General features: G+C 34.6%; 1 protein-coding gene across 3 annotated transcripts in view; it reads left to right on the top strand.

Annotated features, from left to right (window-relative positions):
- The window catches only part of LOC105343010 (single-minded homolog 2), a 38,652-nt gene extending 13,812 nt beyond the window's left edge, over positions 1-24,840 (top strand). For all 3 annotated transcript variants that reach the window (XM_034469434.2, XM_034469435.2, XM_034469438.2), the window contains 8 exons: positions 171-272; positions 1,302-1,435; positions 2,135-2,261; positions 3,123-3,223; positions 12,376-12,563; positions 19,540-19,646; positions 20,169-20,313; positions 21,108-24,840. In XM_034469434.2, the coding sequence (XP_034325325.2) occupies positions 171-272; positions 1,302-1,435; positions 2,135-2,261; positions 3,123-3,223; positions 12,376-12,563; positions 19,540-19,646; positions 20,169-20,313; positions 21,108-22,584 (2,381 nt within the window). In that variant the 3' untranslated portion in view covers positions 22,585-24,840. The remainder of the gene's footprint in view (positions 1-170; positions 273-1,301; positions 1,436-2,134; positions 2,262-3,122; positions 3,224-12,375; positions 12,564-19,539; positions 19,647-20,168; positions 20,314-21,107) is intronic.
- The last annotated feature ends 645 nt before the right edge of the window (positions 24,841-25,485 follow it).

Here is a 25,485-nt window from a genome sequence, read left to right as displayed (position 1 = left end):
ATCATGAATCAGTACGAGCTAGAACAGATTTTGTTAAGGTTCAGACCATTTTGTTTACATCTGTAGCAATGACTGCAAAAAGGAACTTCAAAGACACCTTGAATTACAAAGGTTACTCTTACTTTGTGTGGAAGTCTTTTATCATGACACATGGCTTTTTTGTTTTGTAGAAATGGCCAAACTGTCCCTTCAGGACGTGGAGCCAACCACTGAGGAAAAATCTCCAATGCCAGTTGTGAAGAAAAATGGTACACACCACCTTGTCCTAAATGGTAGGTGTTCATTTAATCTTGTCCACATGGTCAGTTGTATGAGTAACACCAAATTGTTATCAATGATAAAACTACTTTAATCCTCAGTCATTAGTTATATTAATTATACACTAGTCACTAGGGAGTGGGGTGGTACACAGCACTTTGTTCTCAATAGCAAGTTGTATAGAAGAAAATGATGCACGCCATCTACTTCTTTAATGGTAACCTACACCAGTCTGTAATGAAGGAAGTTAATGCACACAACATTGTCCTAAATATTTTAACATACAACTATGGACTGTTTGGTTAGAAATTATTACAATAACCGGGTCAAAGTAGCTTTACTCTTTGGTGAATGCCTTCCTATTTAGCAGTATGTAACTGTTTTCCTATTATGTATGTATAGCATTGTGTTCAATTTAAACAATTTATAATCATGAAACTGGTGTACACATTACATGGTTGTCAGTTGAAAGTATTCTATTACAGATGTGGAGCAGTGTAATCAGTTGATAGTATTCTATTACAGTTGTGGCAGTGTAATCAGTTGATATGATTCTATTACAGGTGTTGAGCAGTGTAATCAGTTGATATGATTCTATTACAGGTGTTGAGCAGTGTAATCAGTTGATATAATTCTATTACAGGTGTTGAGCAGTGTAATCAGTTGATATAATTCTATTACAGGTGTGGAGCAGTGTAATCAGTTGATATGATTCTATTACAGGTGTTGAGCAGTGTAATCAGTTGATATGATTCTATTACAGGTGTTGAGCAGTGTAATCAGTTGATATGATTCTATTACAGGTGTTGAGCAGTGTAATCAGTTGATATAATTCTATTACAGATGTGGAGCAGTGTAATCAGTTGATATAATTCTATGACAGGTGTTGAGCAGTGTAATCAGTTGATATGATTCTATTACAGGTGTTGAGCAGTGTAATCAGTTGATATAATTCTATTACAGGTGTTGAGCAATGTAATCAGTTGATATAATTCTAGTACAGGTGTGGAGCAGTGTAATCAGTTGATATGATTCTATTACAGGTGTGGAGCAGTGTAAGGTGGAGGAGAGTCAGCTGATGCTGGAGGCCATGAATGGATTCCTGTTGCTGCTGGACCGCAAGAAGAAGATCCTGTATGTGTCTGATGGAGTGGCCACGCACCTAGGCATTGATCAGGTCAGTGTAGCTTTACCAGCAGAGTGGGGTTTGCCTGTATAGTAACATTAATAGGGAGTTTGTGTAGGTGAACAATCATGAGGGGTGTTTGCTTGTATAACTGTATGATTCAGGGGTTGTCTGTATAGCTGTACTATCAGAGGGGGTTTTGCTTTTTTTAGCTATACTATCGGGAGCAGGGGTTGCCTGTATAGCTAATGTTGTGTATTTGTACTATTATTACTATAAAGAATACCTGTGTTGCAACTTTGGTGGGAGGAGGGGGGATTGTAGAAATGTCAGTAAAAATGACAGAGGGTGGAGCTCACCTGTTTTGCTATTCAATCAAAGGGGGATGTTTATACAGCGGCTATTCTTTCAGAAGAGGGGAGGGGGGCATGTAAAGCTGCACTACAAGAGGGGATTTAAGCTTTGATACATGGAGTGATTTGTTAACAATAATCATTCATCACATGACGTTTTTTGTTGTTTTCAAATATTTTCTATATATATAGTATATGATATAAAAATCATAGCATGTCAATTTTTTTAGGGAGCCTTACGGTTCTCGGGCTGATATAGAGTGACCTTAGGCTAATATAGGATGCGATATAAAAATTGCCATGTAATAATCTTTGTATTCATTATTGTTGATGCATACATGTATTTTGTATTGTTGATATATTATTTACTGTTGATGTACATTGTGTATTATTACAGGTTCAACTGCTGGGTAAAAAGGTGACCACACTCATCCACCCCAGTGATATACCAGAGCTAAAGAAACAGTTTAATCTCAAACCATGTGAAATGCATTGCTCTTGCCCTGTCAACATGGATAATAGTGGTGAGGCTTCAACTCTTGACATCTGCAGATATTTAAGCAATAATATGCTTTCTTTGGTGATTCATTTGGGATATGAAGGTAGCGACATTGCAGGAAAAATGTAAATTTTTCCTGCAATTATCGCTACCTTCATAACCTTCATGAATCATCAAAGATAACATTTTATTATTTATATTAACATCTTTCTTTAACTAATTAATAAACTGATTATGAAAAGTTAGTAAAATTCACTAAATTACTGTTAATGTTCAAAAGTATGTTAGCTAAAAGAAACAGCCAAATGGTCTCCTGTGAGACTTTGAGTCTGGCATCGTCATGATTATTTCGTGCAGTCCAGGATTTTACTAAAGTCGCTGTAGGTTCAGACCATTCGATAAACAGGGCGTGTCAATTTCAGTCCTGTCACTTTCAGCCGCTGTAGATTTTGACCAATCTATAAATAGGGCGTGTATATTTCAGTCTGGCTGTTTCTATAGAGCTGTGAATTAGCTAAGTTTCCGTAAGAAATAGAGGAAATTATGCTTGGTAGATGTAAATATTGCATAATACATGCTTGCTGTAAATTAGGTTCATGATAAAGTGCAAAGCATGTCTGCAGCAAATTTGTGATAAAGTACATTAGACATACCTATGTAATTGTGAAAGTCATGACATAGAGTTATCTCTCTTTGCTTAAACCCTCTCACCATTCACGTATATCTTGTGTTCAAACATTATTTGAGAATTTTTAAATGTGAAATTTTTAATACTTGTACCTGGATTCAGTTGAACTATATTTTGAAATGTATTTGATAAATCGATAGTATTATTGTGATGAAATGTGAGGCCTCAGACTCTGACATCTGTGGATGGTCCTTGTAGACAAGCACGTCCCACACCTGGATGACAATAGAGTGTTTTACCTCAGAATGAAGTGTGTCTTAAAGAAAAACGGCATTAGAACAAAGCAATCGGGATTTGTGGTAAGTCTTTTTTTAATGCAAGAATATGCACTTTTTGCCTGCACCGGAGCTGAAGGTCAGTTTGGATGGGTCCTGAACCCCTTTGGAAGTATGAAATTTACTAAATTCACATATAATTACCAAAAATAGGCCTTGGGATACCCCCTTTTGAAAATTTTGGAACTTTGATTGTTCTACATTTTTATCATATGAATTTATGATTTACCAAGCCTGATAATAAATTGTAATCAAGAGCATTTATTCCCATATTCCCCTCACTTCTGTAAAATAATTAGATATAAGGTGCTCAATGATTACGAATGATGATGATTTTGTCAGTTTATGTGAATTATGAAGGATTAATTCCTTGTTCAAGATTAAAATTCACAAAGACTTTCTAATGGTTTAACTAGAATGTGTCTTAAAACACCAGACACCAGACACACCTGACCTTGCTTTTATATCATACAAGTTAATTAAATACCAGCACTTTATATTTTTATGATGTCCAAAACCAGTAAGAACAAAATGAATGTGTATATACAAAACTTTACAATATATGTACATGTATTATTTTGGAGCAAATCATATAAAAAAAATAATAGACCATCTTTTAATCCAAACGAACAAATGTACCGTACTTAAAATTTAATAACAGATAAAATAATTGTTACAGAATTAAGATTTTAATACCGGTAATATGCATAGTCTTGTACACTTTTCAAAAGTTTTTTTTGTAAAGTAGTTTGTAAACTATTTTGATTGAAAATCACAGTCTTATTTTGAATTTAATTTACTTGTAGTCATAGTGAACTGTTGGGGTTTGCTTTATTTCTGACACAGTGGGAATATGATGCTGCTGATACTAACCTTTTCTCCATATCATTATGTTAGAGATAACCTTAAGTCCTTGTTCCTTGTTAACTAAAGGAAGCTATCACAACTATATAACAGGCATAATACAAATAGATGATGCCATGGTTATCCCCTAGCTCTTGTAGTTTGTTGCTTATGGATTATACATGACTGACTAAAACAAACTCTTATACAAAAATCATTTAAATTTGCAAAAATCTTTGAAAGACTGGGGAAGAAACTTTGAAAAAAAATTAGTTATTTTTATTGCTTATTTTGAAAGTTTATACCATTAAAAAAGTGTCCCATACCCTTATCTGTATTAATAATATGACCCCCTTTTCATTTTCAAAGCTATCGATGAATTAATTATTTCTCAAGATATCCAATATTCTCAAGTAGATACAACTGAATATTCCATGTGTGAGTAATAAATGCAACAGAGTAAAAGAATTAGTTAATTGATAATGATGTATTTGCATAGCAACACACTAAAAAAAGCATTTCTTGTCATGAGAAGTTGCTATGCATGGTTGTTATCAAGTGTCTTGCACACAGATTGTGTCCTTTAAAATGTGCAGTCAGTAAATACTGGTAAAATTTTGTATTTGCCTATCTATAGTTAAGGTTAGTAATATTGGCTTCTCTTTCATGCCTACTGGTTATCTGCATTTTATTTCAAAGTGATGCACAAATTATTTTTGATTGTCAAAGAACGTACTGAATACATGTAATTCAAAAGTTGTTTCACCACCAGGCACCAGGGGTAATAGTGAACTGATGCAGACAATTTTGACGCTAAATTCATGATACATGTATTAAGGTGGCTCTATACACCCACAGTTTATTCCAATTTTCAATAGAAGACCACAAAACATATACTTATCAAATATTAAAATGACGATAGGGATACTATAGGTATTTTTAAAGAATTTTTTAATGTTTTTTCGTGTTTTTGTAAAATATTTTTTAAAAAGACAGCTATCAACAAATTGAGAGAAATTATTTTGTCACATGATTGATATCTCCTTCGGACACATAAAAAAAATATAACACTTCTTAACATTCAGAAATGTTATTATTGCAATTTTTTTTAGTATTTCCCCAAAACATAATTTTTCATATTTTCTTACTCTGTTGACAAATCATCTGAAAAAGTTGCTTGATGTTATAAGAAAATGTATTTTAATAAATGTGACATAAAAAATTGAATGAAAACCATTGCAAATAAACACAAAAAATATTCTAAATTTTATTTGGTATGAAAGTTCCTCATGTAAGGGTTATCGTTCCTAAGTCCCAAGGCCCAAACACCTTGGGGACTTTTCATTTCTGAGTTGAAGAAAATTTCCTAAATATAATGTTGGAATGATAAATACATACATATTTCATAATAGACTTTGCCCTGTATAAGTGAATATATTCGCTTTAATGCAAAACTAAGTCAAATAAATAAAGGGGAACATTGACTAGGCTAATAGGATTTATGTATCCCAACCTGAGAGAAATTCAAAGCAACCCTCTCGTCCCCGTTAGGTGTCGATATTAATGTGCATTAAAGTATATCATGCGCGGATCTAGAGGGGGGGTCGGGGGGGTCCCGACCCCCCCTGGAAAATGAAAATTTATTAAATTTACATAGTAAAATTATCGCGAAAATATGCCTCGGACCCCCCCTGGCAAACACAATTATCCTTCGGACCCCCCCTGGAAAAAATTTCTGGATCCGCGCATGTATATTATAATTGAAATATGTTCACCTGTTTAGAATTTTCTTTCACGGTATTCAACCAACAAATACGTTTTAGAAATTTTTGGAAAGTTAAAAAATGTATTGTTCTCATCGGGAATCGAACTCATGACCTACTGGTTTGTAGTGAACCCACTAACCCACTGCGCTACGGTGTAACACATCGATGATGCTAAAGAAACTCTTTAAAAATTTATACTTGATTTTATTGTTTATTTCGATAAATAATACTACACAACATGAAGGTGTCACATACCACATTACTTGTAAGTAATGAATTTTCCAATTATCAAATTAAATCTATCCATTTAACAAATTTTTCAAAATAGCGGTTCCCATACAATTCACCTCTGTTTAAATCAGCCAGTACCGGAAATGCATGTTTCCAGATTTACTTTTTTGCGTACTGCGTCATCAAAAAGTGGTGTATAGAGCCACCTTAATGAAAAACTAACCTTTGTGTAGTATATTTTCACACTATAGCTTGATGGCATTTGGAAATATTTGATACAGAAATGTTAGGAAAAAATATTAATATATCATTTTAAATTGTTATATTCAGTAGTATATATATATATTCTCACTATATAACTCTATATAGACGATTACTCAATATAATTGTAATATTTGCTCGTCCGAAAAATATTGACCGGTCAATATTTTTTTAATATTGACCGGCTAGGAATAATATCTAGAGAATATTCCCTATATTTCAATAAATCGCTTCTGATTTGTTGATTCGTAAACGATGACGTAATAATGCTTTGCGACTCCAAAACAAGGTGACGTCATAATATTATTGACAGTCAGTCAAGACAAGTAAACAACGAACGCGCAATGCGACGGTTTGCTATCATAACGGATATAAGGATTTGCGTATTACTGTGAAGTAAAATCAGGTAGAACATCTGTATGTTAATTCTAACAGGCGGCGGAAATTTCACCAGTGAACGTTTGATGCGGAGGATATTAAGGAAATGAACTTTGCAAAAAATTTAATTCATGAATTGTTTGTTGAGCTGAGAAAATTACGGCGATCTGTTTTCAATTACTTTCTTCAATTTCTTTGTTTCTTCATATAACAAAACAAATGTTGACTGTTTTCGGGCAACATTGATTATATTAGCTCCCTTGGGACGAAAATATTAACTCTTTGGGAAGAAACATATCTTTAAATACATGTATATTGTGTCAGTAACTTTAATAGGACATTCTATATAGGTCTACTTTATTTGAAACCTGCCAAGTATAATAAAATAGATAATGAAACTGCAGTATTATATATGAATAAAAGCATGGTTTTTAGTCAAATAGAATTGAAATAATTTGTATACATGCACTAGAATTTCTGTCTTTGTATCTGAATTACCTATAATGAATTTAAATTTCTGATGTAGAATTAGGATGCATAGTTTCAATTTTTTACTGAGCAGAACTCTATCTATTTTTCAATTGTTCCTTTGTCAAAGGCGGGACTTTCGGAGAGATTTAAATAGTACTTGTGAGGATAAGGTTTCTCATTTTGTATGCTGTGCGTCTAGATGTCATCCTAAACTAACCATTAAGCAATTAAAGCTGTCTCCAATACTAGATTCCTACTATGTACAATAAAAGGCAGCTTCAGTTTTTTGTAGCAAATGGGATGTAACAAATACATGTGGATGAAATGTAGACACAGGACACTTTCTGTAGAGCTTTCCTGTGTGGCCGTGATTGAATGTTAAAACGGCCATCAAATTCCAATGGCTATTTCACTATGTCACTGGGTTAATGGGAATCCTGTTTCGTAGGAAGGAGAATTTGATGAGCATTGCTGGGGTATAAAGTTTGAAATATCAGACATGCCAATATCTATATGGGACATCTTGTGTCCATGTATCAGACATGCCAATATCTATATGGGACATCTTGTGTCCATGTGATGTAATCCCCTTTTTTGTCACCTTTTTAATGTAGACTTAATTAAATAGCCCTAAATATCGTATTTTTTCCTAAAGATGAGACTGACAATATACGAAGAAGATTTATAGCATTTTGACCCCAATTACTGGAATCATGGCCTAGCACTAGCTTGCCCCTCAGTACATAATGATACAGCATTCTGAATACAGCAGCGATTTCACCAGCATTTAAATTTTATGAGATGTGAAGCTCTCCTTACTTCTATAAAGTCAATCATATCCCTGCTCAGATTTTTTTTTATAGCTTTTAACTAATGCAGATTACTGATAAAAAAAAGGAAGAAATGAGACGCAGGTTTAAAAGTTGCACATTTACCCTCTGTATCATTATTTCAGTAATTCAGATTAATAGTTGCTGTTTCTATTTTAAACAAATTTCAATAATAGAGGATAGGAAACTGCTTATTAATTCTAGTTTAGAATATGAAGAATGCATATTTCTTAACATTCCATTCCTCTTCTTATGCACAAGCATTAAAAGAATTTAAAAGCCTTGCATTTTTAGAATGTGAAAAAGGAAGAAGTGTGCATGCAGGAAATATATGTCAGGGCTTGTTTCATCATTATAGAACGGCCCACTAGCAACTGTACACTTGGTAGTTTGTAACTTACCTGTTAAATCTACTGTCACTAATCTACACTGGACATACAATTAGTCGGTCTTAGATTACAAGATGGTGACAGTGCTTCTGTGAATTGTGTGTACAGACGTATCAGCAGCATTTGATACATTTCTGAATTTTCTTGCTGTCCCCTTGCTTGATGGGGGTGATTTTTCACTCTAGGTTTATGTGAGCTGGCTTCTTGCTTCTGGTTGCTGTGTTGTCTGATGCTTGGCATGCTTTGATAGATGTCTGGGGGTGTAGGGTGACAGACATAGACTCTGTGTGGAGAGTAAGATGAGGGTCAGATAAGCCGACTATTAAACTGGCGATGTTCCGCTACCCACTGGGTTTAAGAGGGGTCCCTGTTATGCTGGGGACGGTGTCAGAAAGGTCAGTCTAAAGGACACTTCTCATTTGAAAAATAAACCTTTTTACTCACACTACCATGCATGTAGGTCTAAGATTGCAGGTAAAATATGTAACAGCATAGGGGTTAATTAAGTGGTGTCAGAAACGGCCTTATGAGGAAAATATTTACAGAGACGTGATACACTAACATAATTCAGCATACAGCATTATACGGGTCAGATTGAAACTGAACCAGCTGAAACATCAATCAACGTTCAGAATGTCGGACAAGCAGGACTTCTAAAAATGAAGTCTTTAAAATAACTTACAATACATACTTTGATTTTTAAATTAGTACAAATTTCAAAATACACATTTGATATCAACAAAAATTATAAAATTATACTATTTGATAACATACAAGTGGTCCCATTATTATCATCTGAAGCAATTGTTTCAGAAGGAATATAGTATTGATAACTGTGTTTATGGGGGTATATTTCCTGTGTATCTGCTACTTTGCAAAATTTGGTATGGTGAAGATTGAAAGAAACATTGGTTACTTTGATTTATTTGACTTTGATTTTTTCTGAAGACTGTGAGTTGTAAATCAGAATCATTAATTTCCAAGGCTGTTGGGTGACTATTTCTTGAAATGTTTGACAACAACAAAGTGCATGCAGCTCAAATTTTATGTGCAAGTATCAATAGAACACAATACATAATTTACATAAATTTACATAACCTCCTAACGCGGGTTATGTTTTTTTTCTGCAATGATCGCTACCCTCATAACCTGCATGAATTGTCAAAGAAAGCATTTTATTGTTTAATTCACAACACATATATATATTTTATATATATCTGCAATGAAATATAATTTTTACAATATGAAACCACAGAAACCATTATTAACAGTAAGATTGATGCGGATTTGATTACGTCTGTCCATCTGCGTGGGCAATCTTGCATGGGCTAAATCTTTGTAATAAAGAAACATTGAAAGTTCCTGCTAAAATAAAGAGACTGCTTATGCCTTTGGGTGGTTGAGTTGATAAATTAAATCACTTAACGGTACAGATAAAAGCATATTGAAAAAGTGTATTTATATTGACAATATTATGTAATTCTGAAAAAAATTCAATTACAGTATTTTGATTATAATCGTAGTACAGATATTTAAGTATTGTGTGGATGGACCTCTATTTGCTGGATATAGATATATAAGGAAGATGTACAAGCAGCAGTTTTCTAATGAAATAACGGCCTTGACTGGGACAGTGATCCACTTCTTTGTACTGAATTGTCTGGGTTAAGTAACAAAGATAGGATTTTGGTCTCATTTCCTCTGAGGACACGTGGACATCTCTTTACTTGACATGCAATATATTAGACTAGTATTGCAGATGCCGCAAAAAAAATGAAATATAGAAATTAATATGCACACATACTCTGCATGTTTAGTGAATTAAAAAGAGATTCTTGACCTTAGGTCTGGAATGAAATCTTAATTGTCATAATTTTTATTGTGGGGTAACATTTGATACTGACTTCTCCCAAGGTCACGGTCAAACTTTGAACCGATACATTTCCAAGGTCTTCTGCAGTTTCTTTGAAAAGGTATGAAAGCGTGCTATGGGTGTACATTTACTGCATAAATCACCATGTAATTGTGCATATTTCTGCTCAAATTCGTTTTGTCGGACCACCACAATAGATTTGAAGATATCAAGTTCAGAACTTCCCTAAGAAAATCTATGAACATGATATCAAAGTTACTCTAACCAAAATTTTCAGGTCTGGTTATAATAGAAGGACCTTGCTTGCAGAGATTGAGTGTATATTGTATAAGGATACTAATATGACTTTGTCTGGTTCTAAAGACCTTTGACGAGCTGTATACCTTATGGTATATTATACTTTCATTAAAAGGCATATTTGGCAACTGTATGATCGTATTGCGTATTTAAAAAGACATGTTAAATAATGCTTCATCATGTTTCACCTGAATCTTGATTTTGCAACAAAAGCTGTGAATACTCAAAAATGTGAGAACCCTCACACCTACTTATATAGAAAGGAGAAACAAGATCTGTCAAATGGTATTAAATTGGATCTCAGCAGCAGTATAACTTACATACATGAATATGTTCATCCAATTCCATAGACTTCATACACATGAAAAAAATGAAAAGACTGCAACTTGTATTTCTGAATTCAAAGACAGTAAAGCTATGGTGCAGAATTACGCCCCGACCCTGGAATGTGCCATTGCCTCTTTGACCTACTGACCTACTGAGCACAGGTAGATAGATACCTGGATTACTTACCGGTGTATGACGTGTGTAGGCCTCGTGGAACGGCGGGTGGTACACCATTTACAGGTTAAGCATGATCATTCACTCTCTAATTGTAAAAAGGAAAGGGACGCTGAACCTTATTGTGTGCCCCTCATTAATCCCGACCTAAAACATACAGTTTTAACATTGTGACAGCCAGTTTTCACTGTCACAGCAGGACCAGTGATTAAGATAATGAACAGCATGTTGGCTGATTAACCCCAGGTCTTCCCTATGTCACAGATACTGGTCACGCTATGGGATTTTTTAACTGGCTGTAAGTGGCCAGGTCTGGGGGTTCAATTTAATCGGTTCTAGTCCGTGAACAGCGCTCTGAAACTGACAGTACCTGATGTAACACAATTTGAGATTTTTGTACTAAACATTATTCAACTTTTATTCAAAGAATTTGGATGAAGACAGTTATCTTTCCATCAGAATTTGGTGCCGAGTGACACTGATCATATGATATATCACTTCATATTTCACACTCATTCACTGGGTGATGATATTGCGATGAATTTTTTAATTTTACCTTAGTTCTACCTGCCCAGCAAATTCTGATTATTTATCCTCTTCTATGAATTTTTACACTTGGAGGTTTTATGCCACTTATAAAATATTATCTATGGACTATGAAAAACTATTCTTTTAAATTTCTCAAATGAATTTTGCATAATTCAGAGAAAATGCAAAATTCATATAGCCCAATAATCTAGCTTTGTATAGGTTCACATCAAACTTTGTTCATATAGTTTCATGTAAGTAAGTGTTTCTACATATTTGTCTACATAGAAAAATTGAAAATGTTTTGTTGCAAATAAATAATTTGATGACTATTTGGATTTGTATTTGTATGAATCAGTTTAGTCCTCATTTTGTTTCTTACTCTGTCAGTTGTTAACTAAAATTTTAACTAAAAACCTATCATATTTATAGCATATCATATAACATTTATATGATAATGGAAACTGATAATTAAAGTGTTTTTTAGATGGGGGGGGGGGTTAGATGTTTTAATTATTTTTCTTGAATTATTTTTCTTAAAATTAAGAATTAACATTAGGACTACAAATCAGCAGTCCAAAATATTCTTTTGAGGTCAATTTGTGGTCAAAGTAGCCAGGTACATCGTTGGCAATGAAAGTGTAACTTAACCTTGTATTCTAATCGTATCATGCAAAGATTTTTCATATTTGAATGACTGATATTCTTCCCATTGAATCAACAGAATGCGTATGCACAATTTTTTTTTTAACAATAATGTTGTACTTTTGCATTACATTTGCTGATGTAACTCTTTCTTCTTCTGCAGCTTATGCAATGTTCTGGACGATTGAAGATGCGAGCGACTGCTAGTCGTGCCAACAGTTACTCTGTGGACGGACTGATCTGCATTTGCCGGCCCATGCAGACCAACTCTGTGATGGAGATCCGTCTGGACGGCAGCATGTTCATCAGTCGCCACGACCTCGGCATGAAGTTCACATTCTGTGACCCAAGGTAGGTCAACCAAAATTTTTTTTTTGAACATAAGGGTTTTATCTCTTCAATTTTTTCTGTCAATTTCATCAATAGAGAGTGTACAGTTTAGACTGTGTGGATCAATTTGATTTTTAACCGAGTTTTCCAACGGAAAAATCCGGTTATTAAAATGGTGAAAATGGCGGGCGAGCGGGCGGGTGGCTGCCAAAAGGGTACCCTCACTGTACGAATAACTCCTCCTACAGTTTTCAAGATAGGAAGTTGTTCTTTTGCAGATCAATTGTACCTATATCAGAGGTGTGCATATTGCTAGGATTTTGATTTCTGATTATTTATGAAAAAAATACTAGCTTTTGAACTTAGTCATTTTTTGGCAAAAAATTGCATATAGGGTACCCTCATTGTACGGATAACTCCTCCTACAGTTTTCAAGATAGGAAAATGTTCTTTTGCAGATCAATTGTACATATATCAGAGGTGTGCATATTGGTAGGATTTAGATTTCCGATTATTTATGAAAAAAATACCAGCTTTTGAACTTAGTCATTTTTTGGCAAAATATTGCATATAGGGTACCCTCATTGTACGAATAACTCCTCCTACAGTTTTCAAGATAGGAAAATGTTCTTTTGCAGATCAATTGTACATATATCAGAGGTGTGCATATTGCTATGATTTAGATTTCCGATAATTTTTTTGCAAAATATTGCATATAGGGTACCCTCATTGTACGGATAACTCCTCCTACAGTTTTCAAGATAGGAAAATGTTCTTTTGCAGATCAATTGTACATATATCAGAGGTGTGCATATTGCTAGGATTTAGATTTCCGATAATTTTTTTGCAAAATATTGCATATAGGGTACCCTTTCACCTTATCCATTTCACTGGATACGGGTTGACATGGATTGTGGATACAGTTCACATAAAAGAAAACCCGGTTTGCTGTCACATTGACAGGTTTTAATCCCTATGAACATATTTCACTTGTTGAGCTGTGACATTTTGATCAAGTCAATACACTTAGGCATAGATATTCAGTAAATAGTGCCACATACTGTATATCTTGTACCAAGGACTCTCCTAAGGTTCATGTTGGTGTATATGCCATTTGAACTGGATAAAAGTTGTTAGATATTAAAACCTTAAAACTTACATTTACACTGAAAGCTAAACGAATTTAACAATAGGAAAATGTTACAACTTAACTAACTTTGGTGTGAGATTTACTAGTTGTCTAAAGTTTTCAAGGTGATATGTTGTTGGACTAATGCGATGTTGTGTCAAAATAAGCAAGCTATATGACTCTCTTTGAAGCAGTGCATTAAATACTGTGTTACATACAACTCTGGTTACCACTCGGATTTATCCCTGATTCTTGTGTCAGCCATTGATACATCTTCTAGTGTAATATGTACCCTCACCAGAGCTGTGATAACAAATGAAATGACAAGATAAACTGTTTCAGTCGACAGAGATCTGATAGGGATCAGTCTCAAATGATTGTATTATTACACTGGCACCTATAGGGGGCACTAATGAGTGCAGAAGACAGACAGACTAGCAATGGCTAGTGCTAAGTCATAATTCATATCCTGACAACACCACAGGTCTCTCAGACATATAAAGATCTTGGTACAGCAGTTCCCAGCTCAGCTTCAGAGAATCGCTGATACATAAATATATTTACATTCCACATATTTTTTGCTTGTAAAGTGTGTTGAAAGCTACGGCAGTTATAACACTGTAATACATTCAGGGTACTCGAAGGTTGATTTAAAATGACTAGTTTTATTATGACATAACGTTGAACACTGCAAACTGCATGTCACAAGCAAAAATCAAGCTTGCGGCTGTTACAGTGGCTCTTCCATTTATAAAAACTTACCCATAGGATAAGATAGGAATTTTAAGGTATAAATCACATTTGCGGACAAAGGAAGAAGTTAAAAAAATGTAAATATAAGTTTTAAATCATTATTTTTAGAAAGATACAGTCTCATAACTGCAGCAATGTGTGCATACAAATATTCACTAAAGCGCATTACTCAATTTGTATGCACAACCATTGCAGTTATTATTTGTTGTGGACTCTTGTTGATTCAGGATGTTTTTATTATATCTGTCCTCATAACAAACTGGTATTTAAAATGATAATCGATAATTCATTTAGAAAATGTTAACTTGTCAAGAAAATTTAAATCTGACATATTTTTTAAAGTTTATATACAGTTATAATTTTTCTGACACAACACTTTTAATTGATCCACCTTAAAAAGTAGCATGTTTTATATCACATGTTCCAAGTATCGTATTTGTGTTTGTTTGTGGAACTTAATTTTGTTTTCATCTTGTTTACGACTTTTCTTATTTTTACTGACGTACTTCTATGTAGAAAAACAGCCTTGTTTATATGGTATCCTTTCACCAGCCTTGATTTGTGGAATCTGATTTCTGTACCCAAGAATATAAATTATAACCCCAAGTCTTGGAGGTCAGGCCCTGTTTTGTTATTCTCTCAGAGTATCGTGCTTTCTTCAGGGCGACTCCTTTTAAAGCAGTAGTCCAACAATTATGTGTACTTCATTAGGTGTTAAATGTCAACTTGGTACAGCAGTGCTATTTTCCTTAATGTATGTGGCATTTGATCCGGGTACGACAGCATTGTTGCCTCACCAGTCGTTTACATACATCAGTATGGTAATACTTGCTAAATGCACTGTATTTAATGGCTATTTTATCTTTGTATGTATTGTATTTTATTGTTAGGTGTTTCTACAATTTGAATAGATCATCTTATGATATAATACTTAATAAGATACGTTGAGAATATGCGCAACAACCCTGGATCAGGGCTCTATCAAATCAGGGTTCAGTGTTCGGAGGGAGATGTTAAAATTCAGAGTCTTGGTTTATAATTAGACATTATAGATATAAAAGACTCCCACACTTATCACCCCCCAATCTGGATTACTTTGTTTTCTCTGTCAGGATTTTAACCCTAAGTCCAGGGGTCGCACTGAAGTGTGAAATCACAAGTTATAATTTGAGAAAACAACATGAAATATGTCCCAGAAAAATTTCCGTTGACATTTGAATTGTTTTAGAGTGTATAATTGTTTGTATAAAACCAATTGTTACAGTATTAATAAATCAAAATAAATAATGATTAAGAACTACATATTGGGAGTGGGAATCAATTTTCTTTGACTTTTAAAAACCAAGACTCACACTTTCCTACCCAGAGTGTTCTCATTTTGTAATAAAGGTTGTGGCACATTGGAATTATCTTTGAGATAATTTGCCTGATTGTTATGCTGCTTACATTGATATGCCCTCACTTATTATGCTGGTTACATTTTAGTGTTTGTATTAACATGCTCTTGCTTATTTATGCTGCTTGTGTTAGCAATACTGACAATGCTGATGCTTCTAGAGATTTAGCTGCTTTACTTTGTGGTGCTTATGTTAGCTATGCTGCTTTACTTTGTGGTGCCTTTGTTAAATATGATGCTTTACTTTGTGGTTGTTTTGTTGGATATGCTGCTATGTAATGCTTTACTTTGTGGTGCTTGTGTTAGCAATGAAGTTTTACTTTGTGGTGCCCTTGTTAGATATGCTGCTTTGTGGTGCCTGTGTTAGATATGCTGCTTTATTTTGTGGTGCCCTTGTTAGATATGTTGCTTTATTTTGTGGTGCCTGTGTTAGATATGCTGCTTTATTTTGCGTTGCCTGTGTTAGATATGCTGCTTTATTTTGTGGTGCCTGTGTTAGATATGCTGCTTTATTTTGCGGCGCCTGTGTTAGGTATGCTGCTTTATTTTGTGGTGCCTGTGTTAGATATGCTGCTTTATTTTGTGGTGCCTGTGTTAGGTATGCTGCTTTATTTTACGGCGCCTGTGTTAGGTATGCTGCTTTATTTTGTGGTGCTGCTTTATTTTGTGTTGCCTGTGTTAGATATGCTGCTTTATTTTGTGGTGCCTGTGTTAGATATGCTGCTTTATTTTGTGGTGCCTGTGTTAGATATGCTGCTTTATTTTGTGTTGCCTGTGTTAGATATGGTGCTTTATATTGTGGTGCCTGTGTTAGATATGGTGCTTTATTTTGTGTTGCCTGTGTTAGATATGGTGCTTTATTTTGTGTTGCCTGTGTTAGATATGCTGCTTTATTTTGTGGTGCCTGTGTTAGATATGCTGCTTTATTTTGTGGTGCCTGTGTTAGGTATGCTGCTTTATTTTGTGGCGCCTGTGTTAGGTATGCTGCTTTATTTTGTGGTGCCTGTGTTAGATATGCTGCTTTATTTTGTGTTGCCTGTGTTAGATATGCTGCTTTATTTTGTGGTGCCTGTGTTAGATATGCTGCTTTATTTTGTGGTGCCTGTGTTAGGTATGCTGCTTTATTTTGCGGCGCCTGTGTTAGGTATGCTGATTTACTATGTGGTGCCTGTGTTAGATATGCTGCTTTATTTTGCGGCGCCTGTGTTAGGTATGCTGCTTTATTTTGTGGTGCCTGTGTTAGATATGCTGCTTTATTTTGCGGCGCCTGTGTTAGGTATGCTGCTTTATTTTGTGCTGACTGTGTTAGATATGCTGCTTTATCTCATACGTGTGATGTATATTACCTGTGTGATAAACATTTGCTATATCAAATGGGTGATGCTTTATCAAATACTGCCGGTCCGAACTATTTTTGACACAACCCCTTGCTTCAACGCTTCAGTGACCTATTTTCGAAGATTTGCTAGTACTTTCTACATAACTATATCTACTACAAAAATTAATATAAAATTGATTTTGTCAAAGATTTAAATTACAAATATGAAGGAAAACACATAACTGAGTAGCACAGGCGTCGGAACCGGGGGGCTATTGTGAGTGGAGCCGGGGGGGGGGGGGGGGGGGGGGGGGGTTAGCCCATCTTTTTTGCAAAGTTATTCATAACTGTAACCACAAGACCCTTTTTTCTTGTTTGTCAAGATTTTTGATTAGTTTAGCCCACTTCCAACTTTCAATTTGCATTGTGAAGTTTATAAAACTGTAAATTACGTTAACTATCAAGGAGTTCATCCTGACGATGTGATGAAAACAGAGCGCTCTGGTTGTGTTTATATACAAGAACTTACCGAAATAATGTTTCATAAGACTTTTATTCCACCACCAGTAAGCATCCGTATTCACTATTTTCAATTTCGAATCATAAGGCTAGCCTAGTGTTTGTTTTATTAAACATCAACAACTGTTCCTCGTTCGAGTCAATTCAAACCAACGAGCATTCGCAACTTCGTGTACGGTATGTCAACAAACTTGATTATTCAAGTCTTCTAATGGGAATTTCCATTTGATCACGTGAATAAGCTCTAAGAAAAATTATTTAGAGCTAAAAAATTATTTTAAGGTTTATTTCAGTGAAACTTTACATTAAAACAGTTAGAATCAATCAGAAATTTAAAACTAGATTACAAGCTGATTCCTTAACCGAATAAGCTACATTCTGTTACATTTGCTATCTAGACAAGCTTCTATGTACTGAACATACTGGTATGTATTTATGTATGTATATAATTCCTTTAAAAAGAATCAACATTTCATGAAATACCTAAGAGATTTCTGCCAGTAGTGAAATTTGAGACAAAATAGAATTTTCCCTATCCTGAATTTCATTACCAAAGTTGATTAACACTGGATTATGTGTCTCATTTACATGAGAAGTGACATTGTAGGATTATGAAACAGTACATTCAGACCCATTTCTTTTAAATGGACTGGTGGACAGAGAGCTCATTGACCTCCTTAAATGATGGACATTTCACTGACCTGCTCACAATTGGTTTACAAAAATAAAACTTGACACTTTTTTACATTTGAAATAAATTTATTTGCTTTTCATCAACCCAGATGGAGTTATGCGATAATGGTTTTTTAAAAATCCCAAAAAATATTGCTTTCGAAATACCCTTTTCGAACTGAAAAGATCATAATGGTAGGTCTCAAATAATGGAATTATGTTCAAATTTCATCATAAAAGTAAGAGATATCATAAATTAATGTTCTCTTTTTGAAGATATGAAAATCTGCTGTAGATTAATTTCATAAAAAGCTGTACAACTAGTGACTTTTTGAATGCAGTCTTGTTAACATGTCGAGGAGGCCAGATTATATGACATAGATTCCCTCTTGGTCTATTATGTGCATAGAATAATTTTATGAAGAAAAAGTGAAATTAAGACCATATTAATGTGCATTTAATATGAAACTATTCATTAGATTCTTTTTTTTTAAAAAGGTATTTTGTAAAATAGATAAAAGAATGAAAAAGAAGAAACAAGAGAAAGAATTTATGCAAAAATGGAAAAAAAAAAAAAAAAAAGGAAAGAGAGAAGCGGTAGGAGTCGTCGTATTCAGTTGGAATGAGCTTGAAATCTGAAACACAAATAGTCCTTTCATTAGCAGCATCTCATGCTGTTGGCTGTATACAGGGACCTTGAAAAACAGTCTCTTGCACTAGTTGTATGGGGTACTCTCTATTTTACTTATCTCTGAATTAGTAGTGAAATAGGAACATCCCTCAGACACTGGATCCGTATTTCTTTGAAATTCTAAATATTGCTGACAGATCATGAATGGTAAGCAAGTATAAGTAGATGATACTAGACAAGACACGGCTTTAATGGTCGTCACATTTCAGCCATCAAGTATTTAAATTTTGGAGATTTATCATGAGGCTTGATAAAATCAATTGTATATCAAATAACTAATACATTTTAATCCGGCAACTTTAATGAGTGTCTGTGACAGTTATCTGACAAACTGATGTGTGCGCTATGATGTGTTACAAAGTCCGGCCTTCCATTGTGTTTTGTGGGGTGGTAAGAAAACACCCTTCTGTCATCACAGCCCAGCATCTTATATACACTCTCACTCCACACTCACGGTCATTTAATTCTCACTCAGCAAGTCCAACAAAGAGTTCACAGCTCGACCTTTTATTTTTACAGGATTGCTACTTTAATTGGATATGACCCCGAGGAGGTGATTGGGAAGACAGCATATCAGTTTCATAATCCACTCGATGCCAAATTAGTTGGAGACTGCCACCAAAAATGTGAGCATTGCCTTATTTGCTTTAAATTATTTCTTCTTTTTTTTCAAATCAAACTTACAGAATCTTAGTTGCATTAAAAAAAGTATTTTAAGGTGGACTTTTCCTTAATTATAAAAAGGATTTTAACAATTTAAAATTTAAGGTTTATTATTTATTTAGTGAGCTTATTATTGTAAAGATATTTAAAGTTATAATTGATAAAAGAAGTATCTATTTATTAAATTCAGTTAGTTTATATTTCTTCTCCCTCCCGATTGGCTGGTTCTTCTTACAATGGAAATTATAATGAATAGAAATCTCTGCAATCTGATTGGCTGTTCAGCCAGTTTCACATCTACATTATTACATTATTATTATAAGTAGTTATATTATATGGTTTATGAATCTGCTTTCCATTTGTAAATTTCCATGCATTTGTAAGTAAGATATTAAAAAAATTTCTTTGATAGTTTGGTGTTTTATATTTAAATTTATTGTTTTTTATAAGAATTATTTGTCTTACAATGTTTTATTTTATTTCAGTAATTGTGAAAGGTTCATCAGTGAGTAATTACTACCGCTTTATTGGGAAAAATTGCCAGTGGGTTTGGATGCAAACAAGAGCAACCATAATTTACAACACCAGTAATGTTCCACAGTATATAGTCTGCATGAATTACATCATCAGGTCAGTTGGTCAATCTATTTTGTTTATCAAATCTTATAATAATTATTCTTTACTATTATTGTAATTTACTTTCTCAAAAAAAAGATAAATCAAATATGAAGTACATTTTATCATTTCATTTTATTTTCAAAGAAAGTGAAAAGTCAACAGGGAATTTTTTTTCAGTAGAATGAACAGTAAAACCTCACTTTTACAATCAGGGATATTGCGAATCCATGATTATAATGTAGATTTTTGGAGTCCCCAGCACTATCCTAAACAATTGTTTTTTAAATTTCTATTTATTACATATTGTGATATGAAATTATGGATAAAAAGAGTTGGATTTTTTTTTGTCATGTAAACTTCAAGAATAACACAATTTATCTTTTATAATTTTATAATTAATTTAATTTCAAAGGTCCCAATTATTGAAATAAAAAATTGACTGTAATTTTTTAAGCTTTCAAAGACCCAAAATTTATGATATTTGAATTTTAAAAAATGTAATCATCCAATGAAGGTGTATACATTTTTACTTTATAATTAAATGCATAAATATAGTGAGGATTATCCTCATACTTCTGCTATAATTGAGTTTTTCTATAGACCAAATTCAAAAAAGAAAAGAATCGATTTTCAATTTGAAAAATGAAATTATTTATATAAAAATAACAAGAATGTATTTTGTTCCGTTAAAATGAAACCAACTTCTGTGCTTTTTTAGATAAATTGAATTTATATTTTGTGTTTGCTTTGATAAAACGAACTGACTTCTTAGCATGATGATAATGACTTTATGTTTTTGTTCACAGTGAGGAGGAAGGGGAACAGTTCCTCAGGATGCAGCAGGGTCACATTCTACAGTCTCTGGACGGGGCTCAGGCCATAGAACCAGTCAAAAGCTCTAAGTCGGAGGACCAGCACAGTGACAATGGCTACTGGAGCAGTAACAGTCCCTACTCAAGTCACCACCCCAGCCCGGGCTCCACCGACGGACCCACCGCAGGATCCACAGAAAATCTGTCAACTGGGAACGAGTTTCCAACTGGAGTGTTCCAACAAGTCGTGGACACGATCAACTCGCACAGCAGCCCTCCAGAGGAAGTGCTGAAAATACTGGAAGAGATTGAAAAAGAAGGGCGAAAGCGTTCACCAGGAAATACTACTCCATATTCCAAAACCTTTACTGCAAGTGCTATGGACACTGTGACACCGGGAAATCAAACCCCATCCTACCAAAACCTTCTGGACAGTGAGCCACATTCCATAAAAAGTAACCATATAGCTAACCTTCCAACAACATCAGAACACAATGCAATTTGTGAAAATAATTCCACAGTTCCAAGCCATGGTTTAATGAATGTCCAAATCGCTGCCCTTAATTCAACAGACTTTGCACCTGGCTGTGCTGTGACAGAGGCCTTACCCCAGGAGATAACAGACTTCTGTATGCAGTACTGTAACTCTATGGCAGACCAGCAAGCCCAACAAGTCCTCTCAGAACTTGGTCAAAATAGTTTCGGGGCAGAGTTTGAACAATTCGAAAGTGAGAGTGAAATGAATGGTATGAACCACTGTGACCTGACTTTGAACACTCCAGAGTCAATGAATGGACATGTGTCAGTGTCTAACACTGGCACCATGTTGAACTTACCACAGGCAATGACCTCCACTGCATCAGTGCCCCCACCTCCACAGTACCCCCTCCATGTTGGGAACCACATTGCGGTGCCCAGTACCACCACTGGCTCTTATCAATACCCGATGTCGCCCGAGTCCTGGATCTCCTCCCCTAGCTCCTATGTCTCTCACCAATCCCCTATGTCATCTGCTTGTTCACCAATGTCTTCTGTCTGTTCACCAATGCATGCCACTTCACCGTACCCCTGCAGTCCGCACATGCAGGAAGTGTCCGGCTTTATCAGCTCCGAAGTAACAAGTGCACCTTCAAACATTCCACTCTCAAACGGCAACTTGATGTCACCAGGCTCTCAAACAAATGGAATAATATCTCCAGCATACATGGGTCAACCTCTGCCCTCTCCAGGGATGGTCAATCGACAGAATTCTCCTCCAACTCAGCGACAAACAAGGGATACTAACATGACTGAGTTAGAAAAAGTGCTGCGTGGGTGTTCCTCGAATGCGAGCATATTTACCACAAAAAACAACTGTAAGGAATCCCAGAATTCCACGCTTCTACAGAAGATGTTGACTGGTCAGTTAACTGGAGAGTCCTACCGTGCAATGGAGAAACAAAGAAAGAAGACGCGTCATTATCCATTTTGAGTTTTCTGTCTTAGGTCATAGAGTTGTTGGAATTGTTGCAGTTTATTCATGTGTTCAATGATGCTTCTGTGTCAACACAAACAAATGGCTTCTCCTGTTGTAACATTGACTGAAAACTAAATCTTGCATGGCGAATGAAGCTTTCATTTTGGTTGTTCTTGTAAAACTAAAGAATTAAATTGGCTCTTATTGTTTGCTTGTAAATGGTTAATCCTTGTGTGTTCACTGTGTTGGTAATGCTGTGTTTCATCATTTCCTAAAATAATCTTAAACTACACAGCAACTACCAGTATATTTTTCTGTTAGCTGTTAGTTAAACTCAGTCTTGGACAACTTTTATTTGCCAAGCAATAATTTTATTCACAGCAATATAACAATACAAGAGTCATTGTCTGCACACTGAAGGAGGCCTGAACTTGTGATGGGGCTGAACTCTGTTGTAGTGTACATCAATTATAGTTTGTTTTGGGACCTGCTCCCTGACTTATGAATTCTCCCTGTACATATGATATGATCTCAATACACAGGTTTTGGGCGTGACTAAGTGCATGTGCATGCTTTGTACAATTCCTTAACTTTGTTAATGGAATTTGAACATAATATTTTTACACTATGTGTGCAAAAATGATTTTAATGAAAATATAGATTGTATATTTTAATATAAACTACCTGTTGGCCTGTGATTTATTTTCCATACCCTCTATGGCACAAATTGTTGACATTTATGTTAGAGAATACACAATATTTCATCAGATATATTTTAACATTTACCTCACTGTATAAACACATTTGTTTTTCATTTTTCCACTTTGCACACAAAGACTAGAGTTGTACCTATATTGTTTTATTGGGTAGGGCTTTTGTGATAGATATAATATTATTGAACAGAAAATATACACGCTTCATTATGCAGCACCAGCAATATGTAGACTGTCTGATCAACAATTGAGCTACTAATGGGGGAATTTAGTAAATTTGTTTACTTAAAACACCAGTTGTTTATTATATTGATTTGATTTCTTATTACCCTAATTAAATAATCTGTAGATTGAATGGAGCCATAATGAAGAGCTTTGTGATTTATAATACTCTTCTTAGTTCTAGTTTTGTTGTTAAAGAACTATTCCCATTGGTTGCTGGACTCCGTGACTTTTTATTTTGTAAAATGGCTAACAGAAAACGTATTTTGTGTTTTGAGATTATTCTTTAAAGAGCTTGATACTCTGGGGATCCTCAGATTTTCTTGTTAAGTTTTATTTTTTGAAATAAGATTCCTGCTGCTGAATAAAATGGGACATCTTGTGAATTCATTCTTATTGTATATATACTAATACATAATGCAATATTTCATGAACATATTTCATATTTACCATTGTATATTTTTTACATTATATATTCAATACATATTTATGTATATTCATGTACGTACTCATAAAAAGGCTGTGTTTTCTGACTGTTATTTTTTATCATAAATCATTTGTATACCTATTTTTACTGAGTAGAAAAGCACTCAAAATTGACGTGTCATGGTCTTTATTTCTATTCAAACTTTTTAAAAAAATTCAAGATGATTGTTATTTATTTTTAACACTGATGACAATAACATCATATTCCATATAAAGGTCCCTAGTGACACTATTTATAGTAACACTTGTACCATTTATAATATTCCACTAAATGGTGCCACCTAGTTGTTTCATGCCTCAATAAATACTGTTTTATGTTGCTTAGACACCCCCCCCCCCTGTAAATATCAGTATTTTTCATTTCTTAGTCATCAAGACAACATATTTTGAACCTCAGTGACCCTTATACTAACTAAAGAGTAAATGTGGAGAATTTGAAATGTTTAAACCAATGTTCTTGATGGGGAAATTGTCGATCTTTATAACAAAATCATGTCCAGTACAGAGAAAAAAATGACAACATTTTTATGGACAGGAGTAGGGGGTGATGGAAGAACTGTTTCTGTGTTGTCTGTCACCCCCTGTCCCTGGAGTTTCTGTGTGGGTCTTAGAGGGAGTCTGTGTGGGTCTTAGAGGGAGAGGTTGTACTCTGTGGTTAGTGCTTGTTCTGTTCACACCTTCTTTTTTTTGTTGCTCGTGTTTGACTTTTTATGACAATCGGTTGGCAACCTCTGCTAGTGCCTGGCTTTATATCATTCCCTTGTAGGCTCAGATGTTCTAACTTGTTTTATGGTACTTCACCTGGACATTAATGTGATTATTTTTGTGATTAAAGTTAGAAGAAAACTTACATTGTTGTTTTTTTCTTTATAAGGAGTATAATACAATGTTGGATTTAATGGTGGATTCCAGTTCATATGTAATTTAAACCGCTCTTACTGACAAATTTTTACATTTACATGTATATTTATCAAATAATGCAAAATTCCGTAAATCTGTCGGTAGTTCCATTCATTTGGAAACAAGTTAACCATCTCTGAAATGCATGAAACGAATGCTCGTTTTTAAATTCATGTCATATTTAATGACTGTGAAAGTATCACCCCCTTAAGTATGTCATACCTGGGTCAAGCTTCAAATGAGATGAATCAGCTGTTTCTCTCTGATTTGCGTCGTGTCCTTCAGAGAAAAAAAAACGACACAGCTGGCTACAAGGCCACGAGGTAGAGGTCGGGCAAAACGGGTAAATTACTTCCATTTCTCTTTTCTAGGACATTTAAATTGTTAACACTCGAATGACCATCTCCCGGCCCACCTGGGACTTTGGATGGAATGGGGAGGGGTTTTTCGATTGCATGAATACAATAGTTATGTAACCAAATAGCACATGTACATTCAGGTATCTGAATAGGACTTTTCGTGTGTTTGAAAGCATGCTGGTATAAATAGAAGTTCGTTCGACATTCGTCTCATTTACTTTATCCTCAAGGCACGT

Source organism: Magallana gigas, chromosome 6 (genome assembly GCF_963853765.1).
Source record: "Magallana gigas chromosome 6, xbMagGiga1.1, whole genome shotgun sequence".
Taxonomy (NCBI): Eukaryota; Metazoa; Mollusca; class Bivalvia; order Ostreida; family Ostreidae; genus Magallana; species Magallana gigas.
Note: the sequence above shows the minus strand (reverse complement) of the source record. Positions and strands in the feature narration are given on the sequence as shown.